This window comes from Siniperca chuatsi, linkage group LG19, assembly GCF_020085105.1.
Source record: "Siniperca chuatsi isolate FFG_IHB_CAS linkage group LG19, ASM2008510v1, whole genome shotgun sequence".
Lineage (NCBI taxonomy): Eukaryota > Metazoa > Chordata > Actinopteri > Centrarchiformes > Sinipercidae > Siniperca > Siniperca chuatsi.
In genome coordinates this window covers 25,518,383-25,529,597 of record NC_058060.1, presented here as the reverse complement: position 1 = coordinate 25,529,597, position 11,215 = coordinate 25,518,383, and the positions used below count along the sequence as shown (strand labels likewise).

Here is an 11,215-nt window from a genome sequence, read left to right as displayed (position 1 = left end):
TTGAGAAAGTAGAAGTTTAGAAAATAGTAACTCCAAGCACCTGAACCCAACAGGCTGCAGGTTCAAAACTGTAAAATATAAAAAAAAACTTGTTGTGCAGCCAAACACAAATAAAAACCCACAGAAACTGATTTAAGATTCGACTCAAGATCCCAAAGTTTCCAAAGATGCCAAATATGTCAGAAATGTGAACAAAAGACATCTACAACATTTCTTTTAGGAATAGTGGAGTCATAAAATCAAAGCATCTTCAGTTTAAACTCTTCAGTCAGTATAAGCATCATATAGCATCATAAACATGTTGGAAAAAGCAAATACTGAATATATTTGTTATTGTCTGACAGAAATAGAGATTAGTTACATATTAATTGTATTTATGTATTTTTATTATCATTTAAAAAAAATAACATGATGGGAATATAAGATTGAAATCAAGAGTTTTAGAGGTTCAGAGTGAATTATCCAGTGGAGATTTTTCTTGTTATATTCAGGTTTTAAATGTGTAGCTCAACATTGCTCTGCCACAGTCAATGGACTAAACCACTGAAGAAGAAAACAGACTTCAGCATTAAGATACTCAGTGTGGATCAGTCTAATATCAGCCTTATGTCTGCAGTTTAGTGTCACCACAACTTTCACATCATATTAATCTCAGCACAGAAGTAAAAAATGGTGTCTGACCTCAGAGTCTCCAGTCTGCAGTGTGGACTCTCCAGTCCAGCAGACAGCAGCTTCACTCCTGAATCCTGCAGGTTGTTTTCACTCAGCTCCAGCTCTCTCAGATGGGAGGGGTTGGACTTCAGAGCTGAGGCCAGAGAAGCACAGCTGATCTCTGACAAATTGCAGCGACTCAATCTGAATAAAGAATAAATGATGGAGATAAAAATCTTTTAGAATCCAATCAGATTTGTTGTAATCAATGAGCTTTTCTCTAAAATGAGTACAGTGACTTTGTCACAGTGTTATTGTGGATCATCATTATGTCAGCCTTCTACAGACATCATCCAAATGTCAGCTGACTGACTGTGAGCTTCATCCTTAATCATCTTCAAAACTAGATGAAATGTTCACTGAGCAAAGTGAGATGTTTTCTTAAACCTAAATATATTCTAGTACCTTGGTTTACAAATATACCTGCAGTGCATTATTTATGGCTCTCATGTTTTGCACTCTGTTTACATTTGGAAAACTGATAAATAATTTTTAAAAATGTACTTTTGTTACTGGAATTGCATTCCCTCTAATTCTTAACAATTATGTGCAGTTGTAAAAATGCTAAGTATAGAACCCCAAACTGGCCAGTTTTAAGTATTTTAAATAAACAAAAAAAGTACCTCTGTAACACCTATCCCAGCATTTCTGATGCTCTCATTTCAAACAAAAGATTTTAAAAAGATTTCTTTATATATGGATGTGTCTCATGTAACAAAAATGATAAATATGGATTTAATTTTTCATCACATTCTAGGATGAATCCTACAGTTTTCTTACAAATACAATTTCCTTACAGACTAAATTCGGAGCCAAACTTTTCTGACTGACATACTTTAAAACAATATCTGTTGTGATTTGTGCTCAAACAAAACCAGAAAACAAGCGTACTAAAGGAAATTTAAAACTTCTGTTATGGATTTAAACTTGGTAGATATACACTGGGCAAGAGCAAAATACATGAACTGACCTCAAATTCTTCAGTCCACAGTTTGGACTATCCAGTCCAGCAGACAGCAGCTCCACTCCTGAATCCTTTAGTTCATTAAAGCTCAGGTCCAGCTCTCTCAGATGGGAGGGGTTGGACTTCAGAGCTGAGGCAACAACTTCACAGTGAGTCTCTGAGAGTCGACAGCCAGAAAGCCTGTGATTACAGATAATATAACATTTAAAATATAATACAATCTGGGCCGCCCCAGTAGCTCACCTGGTAGAGCGCGCTCCCAAGTACCCATGTACCAAGGCTGAGTCCTTACTGATGCTGCATGTCACCCCCCCTCTCCTGTCTATCCTCAGCTGCCTATCAAATAAAGGCAAAAAAAGCCCCAAAAAATAATTATATATATAGTTAGTTAACCCAAGGATGGACAGTCCTGGTCATGAAGGATCCCAAGAAGGGAATGATTCCATCAAACTGTCGGCCAATAACCTGCCTCTGCACAACATGGAAGCTTCTGTCAGGCATCATAGTGGCTAAGATGAGTAGGCACAAAGCTCAATACATGGACATGGCCCAAAAGGGAATTGGTAGTAATAACAGGGGAGCCAAGCAGCAGCTACTGGTCAACAGAGCAGTCACTCGAGACTGCAAGACCAGGCAGACCAACCTGTGCACCGCCTGGATTGACTACAGAAAAGCCTATGACTCAATGCCACATACAAGGATACTGGAATGCTTGGAAATGTACAAGATCTACAGGATACTAAGAGCCTTCATCAAGAACTCAATGGGGCTGTAGAAAACAACTCTAGAAGCCAACTCAAAGCCAACTGCACAAGTCAGCATCAAGTGTGGCATATACCAAGGTGATGTACTGTCCCCACTGTTGTTCTGCATAGGCCTGAACCCCCTCAGTCAGATCATCACAAAGAGTGGCTATGAATATCGGTTCTGAAGTGGAGCAACCATCAGTCACCTTCTCTACATGGATGACATCAAGCTGTATGCCAGGAATGAGCGAGACATCGACTCACTGATCCAAACTACCAGGATCTACAGCAACGACACTGAAATGTTATTTGGACTGGACAAGTGCGGTCAGATGGTATCAAAAAGAGGGAAAATGATCAGAACTGAGGGGGTTGAACTACAGAAGGCAACAATGCAGATGTTCAGGACAGCTACAAATACCTTGGAATCCTGCAGGCAAACATAAATCATGAGGAGGCAGCAAGGAAGTCAACCACAGCCAAATTCCTACACAAAAAAGTCAGTTGAATGGAAAGAACAAGATCCGAGCAATCAACACATACGCCCTGCCAGTCATCAGATACCCCGCTGGTATAATAAACTGGCCAAAAGAGGAAATAGAGGCCACTGATATCAAGACAAGGAAGCTCCTCACAATGCATGGAGGGTTTCACCCCAAATCCAGCACCCTGAGACTGTACACTAAGCGGAACGAGGGAGGCTGAGGACTAGTGAGTGTCAAAACCACTGTCCAGGATGGCCCCCAATGATGAACTGCTAAGTGAATACCTCAGGCAGCAGAAACCCGAGGATGATGAGGAGGATGAACCATCATGTAGAGACAAGCACCTACACGGCATGTACCACCGACAGATAGAAGAAGTGGCTGATATCAAGGAGTCCTACCAGTGGCTGCAAAAGGCTGGACTAAAGAACAGCACAGAAGTACCAATTATGGCAGCACAAGAACAGGCACTCAGTAATAGATCAATAGAAGCTGGGGTCTACCACACCAGACCCCAGGTGCAGACTGTGCAAAGATGCCCCTGAGACAGTTCAGCACATAACAGCAGAATGTAAGATGTAGGCAGGAACAGCGTACATGGAACACCATAACCACGTGGCTGGCAGAGTGTACAGGAACATCTGTCAAGAGTATGGGCTGTATGTCCCAAGGTCAAAATGGAAGACACCTGAGAACCAGTTGAGAATGACCAAGCTAAGATGCTGTGGGACTTCCAGTTCCAGACTAACAAACTGGTGTGGTGGAAAAACCACACAAAGACAGTAAGGAAAACTACAAGACACAAGAGGAGAGGTGAGTATTACATAATAAAAGAGGAAATAGCTAAACACAAACCCCAAACCTTAACAATCGGATAAAACACAAACTTCGGTTTGGTTACTGTAATAAAGCTTTTAAACATTCTTTTGTCACATTTTCATTATTAAGCTGACATATAATTGCATAGTGCATACTGCACAACTGCATTAATTACTCAAAATATAAGGTGACTAAAAATGGCAACCATATTTTCAGTTTTGGCAACCAAAAGCTGATGCATTTTTAAAAGTTAGTGTTGGCCCTGGTCTGTCAAAAAATTTTCAGCTTTTTTTGCTGGATTTGTATTAAGCTTCCACAACTTCATCTTATCACATAGTGATACTTGTGTTTACTAACTTGATAGCTATGAACACAAAAATATTTTTTGTCTTAGTCTCATGGCATTTTCAATAAGCAGGTTTAATTAGTTTAAGAAAATTTGTAAATGTAAATTTTATATTGTGCATGTGTATAAAGTGTGTATCTTGAATACTGATACCGATGGCTTCAGCTTTACATTGCTTTATAATGTTAATCACATCTGCACATACCGAGCCTTTCTGCAGATCCTCACAGCTGGAATCAGTCTCCATCGTCCCTCCTCTGATGTGTTGTACTTCTTCAGGTCCAACTCATCCAGAACCTCCTCTGACATCTGCAGCATGTAGGCCAGAGCTGAGCAGTGGATCACAGAGAGTTTCTTCTCTGATCTGTTCTCTGACTTCAGGAACTCTTGGATCTCCTGATGTACTGAGTGGTCGTTCATCTCCGTCAGACAGTGGAAGATGTTGATGCTTCTGTCAGGAGAGGTACTGGTCTTCTTCTCCTTCAGGTTGTTGATGGCTCTCTGGATGATTTCTGGACTGTTGTCTGTCCGACCCAGCAGGCCACCTAAGAGTCTCTGGTTGGACTCCAGAGAGAGGCCATGAAGGAAGCGGACAAACAGGTCCAGGTGGCCATTTTTACTCTTTAGGGATTTTATCACTGCTCTCATTAGAAAGACATCCAGAGATGAGTCACTGTAATCTTTTCCCAGGAAAGTCTTCAGTACTGTCGTGTTCCTGTCGGTGTAACAGTGGAACATGTAGACGGCAGCCAGAAACTCCTGAATGCTCAGATGAACAAAGCAGTAGACTGTTTTCTGGAAGATCACACTCTCTCTTTTGAAGATCTCTGTACAAACTCCTGAGTACACCGAGGCCTCGGAGACATCAAGACCACACTGCTCCAGGTCTTCTTGGTAGAACATGATGTTTCCTTCCTCCAGCTGTTCAAACGCCAGCCTCCCCAGCTTCAGAAGAACTTCCCTGTCAGCCTCCGTCAGCTCCTGTGGACTCGTCTCATGTCCCTTATACTTCTGCTTCTTCCTCTTTGTCTGAACCAGCAGGAAATGTGAGTACAGGTCAGTCAGGGTCTTGGGCAGCTCTCCTCTCTGGTCTGTAGTCAACATGTGCTCCAGAACTGTAGCAGTGATCCAGCAGAAGACTGGGATTAGACACATGATGTGGAGGCTCCTGGATGTCTTGATGTGTGAGATGATTCTGCTCGACAGCTCTTCATCACAGACTCTCCTCCTGAAGTACTCCTCCTTCTGGGCATCAGTGAAGCCTCGTACTTCTGTTACCCTGCCAACACATGAAGGAGGGATCTGATTGGCTGCTGCAGGTCGGGAAGTGATCCAGACGAGAGCCGAGGGAAGCAGATTCCCCTCGATGAGGTTTGTCAGCAGCAAGTTGACTGAAGACTTCCGTGTGACATCAGACACGACCTCATTGTTGTGGAAATCCAGTGAAAGTCTGCTTTCATCCAGGCCGTCAAAGATGAAGAGAAGTTTACAGACAGCGAGCTTCTCTGCTGTGACCTTCTGTAATGTTGGATGGAAAACATGGAGCAGCTCGAGAAGACTGTACCGCGCATCTCTGATCAAGTTCAGCTCCCTGAACGAAAGCAGAATCAGCAGACTCACGTCTTGGTTTTCCAAGCCCTCTGCCCAGTCCAGAGTGAACTTCTGCACCGAGAAGGTTTTTCCAACGCCAGCGACGCCGTTCGTCAGAACGACTCTGATGTGTCCCTGTTGGCCGGGTAAGGCTTTAAAGATGTCGTGGCACTTGATTGGAGTGTCATGGAGGGTTTTATCTTGAAAACTGTTTCAAGCTTCCACACCTCATGTTGGGTATTAACCTCTTCACTCTGTCCCTCTGTGATGTAGAGCTCAGTGTAGATCCTGTTGAGGAGGGTTCCACTTCCTGTTTCATCACTTCCTTCAGTCACACGTTCACATCTCCTCCTCAGACTGAGCTTATGGTCATCTAAAACCTCCTGCAGACCACCACTCACTAAAAAAGAGAAAAAAAGTGTGAGAAAATCTGAAAAGAAAATGTATTTCCATAGCCTATATAAAAACGATCAAAATAAGAATATAGAAAGAAGTAAAGATTATAAAGTCCACCTGAAATCACAAGTAGTGTAGAAATCACAACATGCCCTGAAAACTGGAGTTTACAAGCTGAGGGCGACAGTGTTTTTTTAGTAGAGGTATTGAAGTGAGAGGACCACGTTAAGCATCTAGACCAGGGGTCACCAACCTGTCTTTCAGACATTCCAAGTAGATCTTTAAGTCAGTTATTAAAATGGAATCAATAAAACGTATCAGCATCAATTTTACATTAGGTCTAGCTGATTTTCCCCTCACCCCTTTCGTTTTCAACATGGGAAAGCTAGCTAGACTGTCGCTGACATGACTGCGTGAAGTTAAAAAACTAAATCTGGTTCCTTGGCAACCATGGAATTATGGTCAGAAGTTAGCTAGCTACAAGTAGTTGGAAAATGGTACAGTAGCCATGGCTGAACCACCAAAAAAAGAGGCAAAAAATATACATATTTCACCCTGAATGGGAAGAACAATATTTATTCACATTAAAGACAAATGCATGTGCATACTGTGTCGTCAAACACAGGCCCTGTGTAAAAAAGGAAATTTGGATTATCTAGCGATGTGGATAAACAAGTACTGGAAGACTTGAAACAAGTACAAAAACTTTTGGCAGATACATTATATATCTACGTTTGGCTTTACAGCTCGCTATTTTCATACAGATGTTTTTCAAAGACTTGACTACAAAGGAGGCAAATACCCGGAATTGTCAAACAATGCATGGCTGCTGGACCCCGGGTTCTGACTCCAAAGTTAGGCTAAATTTTGGGTCCCTTTGAACTCTCTCTCTCTCTGTGTGTCTTCCATGTGTGAATCTGAATCTTTCCTTGTTCTTTTTACATATTTGCATGGGCTATTGTGGACCTTGTTGAAAATCAGCTGGCACTTGAACATCAAACATGTTGTTGTTAATTATCATTTATATTAGTGCATTATAAAGTATTGCCTTCTAAGCTGATATAAATTTTTAATGGCCTTGATGGTTTTTAAATTCAACTGGCACTTTAAGGCCTGGGATTTGATATTATTTCTGTTAGTGCACATAAGAAATATGCCGTTCAAGCTGACAGTCAATGGCCTTGATGGTTTTATTGAAAATCTGTAGTTCACAGGAGAGAATCTGTTTTCAAAGTTTAAAAATATGCTATTAAACAATAGTATCTGAATTTAAATGCACTTCTGTGGTGTTGATTCTACATTAATTCTGTGACTTTACATTTCAATATCCATTATTACAAGCTTCAATATTAAGAAGAGAAAAAGTGATTCATTGCAATTAATCACAGAAAATTGTGCGATTAATTTGTTTGTTTTTATTGATTGACAGCACTAATACATTTATTTCTTTTGGGCTCAGATTTTCTCTCGAAGGCGAACACAGGTCGAGTGATACAGAGCAGATATGTTTGCTGGAGCTGGACTTTAAATGTAATGATGTTTATAAAGATCTTAAATGGCTGTGCTGTATGACACAACAAACGTATTAAAACAACAAGTAGTGTTTTCAGCAGACAGGTGTGCAGTCTTACTCTGTACAGTGCTGGTCTGACGGGCTGTCTGCAGTCCAGGTCTTGTTCTGGATCTTTTTCCACACCGGGGACAGGAGGAGTCTCCTGATGAAGCAGACTGGTCCCAGTATGAGGTGATGCACCGTCTGCAGAACCAGTGTCCACAGCTGGTAGAGACTGGATCCTTCAGGACGTCCTGACACAAAGCACAGCAGGACGGCTGCTCCTCCACAGAAACATGACTCCTCTTCCTCTCTCTGTGAAGATTAACACATTCTTTTTAACACATTACATTAGTGGTGACCTCTGCGACTGAGGGGAACAAAAAGGTAAAGTGGTGAAAAATAACAGACTGCTGCTCTTTTGTGTTGTGTTGTGGTGCTGAGCAGAAAGTGTCTTTGAATTCGTGTTTTTCTCTCTATGATCGTTCCTCTCTCTCTCTGTTATTACTATAGTCTCTCTACCTTCTTGTGTGTCCAATGAAACAGCGATGCAGATTTTACACCTGCTTTTCTCAGATATAAATTTCATACTCAAGTTTCCTCGGCTGCAGTGATAAATCAGCTGTTTGTATACATTTCTATTCGCTCTTCCAATATTTTGAGCCTTTGAACACGAAAACATTAAAATACACTGAATTTGAACATTGAACACGGAATCTTCTTCAGGTCAGCTTACAGTAGAAACCGTCCCCCATGACTCTTGGTGTCTGAGGGTCCAGGTTCTTTACTGAAGTTTGGAGGAGAATCTTTGGACCAGTCACTCTTCATGGACAGACAGCTGGATCCTGGAGACTCTGCTCTCCGTCTGTGGAAACAACAAATGATTTACTCATATCATTAGTACTTGTATAGAGCAGAGGCAACATTAACAGGACACATGATCATGATTTGATAATAACAACAAAGAGTTGTGTTTATTTCTCCACCTGCATGTTCTGAACATTTTATCTACAGCTGGAAACAAATATCTGTGAAGAGTTTCTACATGTTTGAGGTTGATTTACTGAACAAAGTCCTACATGTGTGAAAATGACTTCAATTAAGTCTCATTGCACTTTTCCCACAGAGCAGGTCCAGACCGTACTCTTTATAATATTATTTACAGAGACCCAACAAATCCCACCATTTCAATATAATAACTGCTTTAATATCTGATGATGCCGACGAGCACAGCCAGAGTTCAGTTCAGCTGAAGGCTCTGCTGCCTGATTCTGGGCTCTCCGATGAATTTGTGCAAACAAAACAATCTGTCCTCTGACGCTGAACTCGAAATTTGGGCTGAAGAAACCAATAAACATATTTCAGAACAGCAGTTAAGCTGTTGTTCCACCAAATGTGAGGAAATAATGCCGTCAATGTTCAGCCAACAAAAAGATCTGTATCAGGGCTGATCCATATTTTAATGGCTCGCCAAATGTAGTAGCTACAGCTTTTATCTCAATGTACATTTAATCAACATGTGGGGAAATACAAGTATCAGGTAGAACTCGGTATCAGCAGATACCCAGTTTTAAAGGACTCAGATCTGGATCGGGCATCCCCAGTGACAGACTTAAAACCCCTCATGTAATTAGAAAAGAGCAGTACTGTAGAGCAGGTTATCAGATAACTTTACAAACTGAATCATCTTCAGCTCAGTTTACAGCAGAAACAGTCTCTTACTTTGTGTCTGAGGGTCCAGGTTCTTTACTGAGGTCTGGAGGTTTTCCTTTCATGGCCAGAGAGCTGGATCCTGGAGACTCTGATCTGTCCCCCTTTTCCTCCAAATCACTCATCGTCTCCAGTCTGAGAGGTAAACCAGTAACACTGGAGACACACACGGTATTATAAAGTCAGTACTCCGCCTCTAAAGGTGGGAACAACATTTGAAGACGTCGCCGTGGGCTTCAGGACACTGGGATTTCATGTCAGCTGGGTATTTTTCTGACATTCAATATAACAGAAGAAATCAGAAAATAAATGAACAGATGACTCAATAATGAGAGTAATCCTTACTTGCAGGCCTAGTATTAACGTTTGAACTCTTTTAGGTAGCCAGCAGCGAACTGACAGACAGTCTTTACTCTTAAGTTACAGGTGAGCCCTGAGACGAACTCTCTGAATCCAGAGGAAACGCCCCGAAGGAACGCTGAAACGTGTCTTTACAGTCTGAGGTGGGACCACCAACAGCTAACAGATGCAGCTTCTTCAAGTGTCCCAGAGGGTTTCAGAGCGGGAGGCGGGCCTCCACAGGTGGGGGCATCAAAAGGAGATCACAAAGAATAGCAGAGATGTGTGTTGGTTACAGAGAAAGTTTTGGGGAATCGTACTGTTAAATGCCTCCGGACAGACCTTTTGTAGAAATCTGCTGCAGCTGAATGTTAGAAGTCAACAGCAGTACGAGGCTATCTTGGCTCAGTTGTTACGTTGATCATGATTATGTTATTTGATCACAGAGGCATCCAGGAACTGAGCGAAACTAAGAAAGTAAACTGAGGGGGGGCGAGGGGGGGCCTTTTCCCCACGGTCTCACCCTTTGTACCCCGACTGTCCAAACTGTAATTTTACTATGTAACTACTTTACTTGAGTATTTCCATTTTAGGAAACTTTCTACTATTATGACACATGACTATAGATGAAGCTACCCGGAAGTCCAGAACTGAAACTATCCCCACCTTCACCAGCTGCAACATTAAAGTGATGAACACATTAAAGCAGCAGTCATTATCATATACATGCCTTTCTGCATAAGCAGTGCTTTAAATACATGTTGATGCTAATAGTTGTGCTCCTCCTTATTAAGTCTGCAGGCCCTGCACTTTAAACTGTGGCACTGCTGCTTCTGCAGGATCCCTCCTCTGCTGCTCTTCCTGAGCTTTCTTCCATTTTGTCCCCGTTCAGGTTTTCCTCATCTGAATCGAGGCTCTAAGGATGGAAGAGGTCGCGTGCTGTGCAGACTGTAAAGCCCCTTGAGGCAAATGTGTGATTTGTGATATTTGGCAGTATAAATAAAAATGACCTGACTTGATAAGTTTCCTGACTGTTCCCGCGCTGTTCGCTGCCAACTTCCTCATTTGACTAAAACAGTTATTTTGCAGTAACTCTGTGTTCACAGGTGAAGTCAAACAGACACCTGAGCGCCTTCAGTCCACGAGGAGGCTGAACTAGACCCTCTGACGGTCAAATAATAATGATAATAATGGAAAAACTTACGCTGTGTCACCAAAGTTACTGCGCCGGAACAGCGGCCACACTTCCTGGCCCGGTCCTTCAGAATAAAAGCATCACCTCCATAGAAATGAACAGAACTGAAAAAAACCCCTTTTAAATATCATCATGATTTTGTTTTCTTGTCAGTAATAACACACAACAGTCTTAGCTGTGTGTTACTGTTGTTTTCGAAACCATATATCAATAATTCAGCGTCATTTCTACTAGTAGTTCTATCTTTGGATGCAGGGCTGCAGCAAAGATTTTAGAAATCCTTAAAAGTCCAAATTCCCTCAGAATAATCCCTCCTTCTAAGATTATTTTTGACCAGCCACCAAAAAACAAACAACAACAAC

At 41.8% G+C, this 11,215-nt stretch overlaps 2 protein-coding genes across 6 annotated transcripts in view; one reads left to right on the top strand and one right to left on the bottom strand.

Moving 5' to 3' along the window:
- LOC122866461 (NACHT, LRR and PYD domains-containing protein 12-like) overlaps positions 1-10,738 on the bottom strand; it is a 20,826-nt gene extending 10,088 nt beyond the window's left edge. The window contains 8 exon segments of the mRNA XM_044176152.1: positions 682-855; positions 1,682-1,855; positions 4,277-5,855; positions 5,858-6,061; positions 7,689-7,924; positions 8,346-8,474; positions 9,332-9,475; positions 10,674-10,738. Of these exon segments, the coding sequence (XP_044032087.1) occupies positions 682-855; positions 1,682-1,855; positions 4,277-5,855; positions 5,858-6,061; positions 7,689-7,924; positions 8,346-8,474; positions 9,332-9,475; positions 10,674-10,723 (2,690 nt within the window). The 5' untranslated portion in view covers positions 10,724-10,738.
- The window catches only part of LOC122866462 (protein NLRC3-like), an 876,731-nt gene that overhangs the window by 196,419 nt on the left and 669,097 nt on the right, over positions 1-11,215 (top strand). The window lies entirely within an intron of this gene.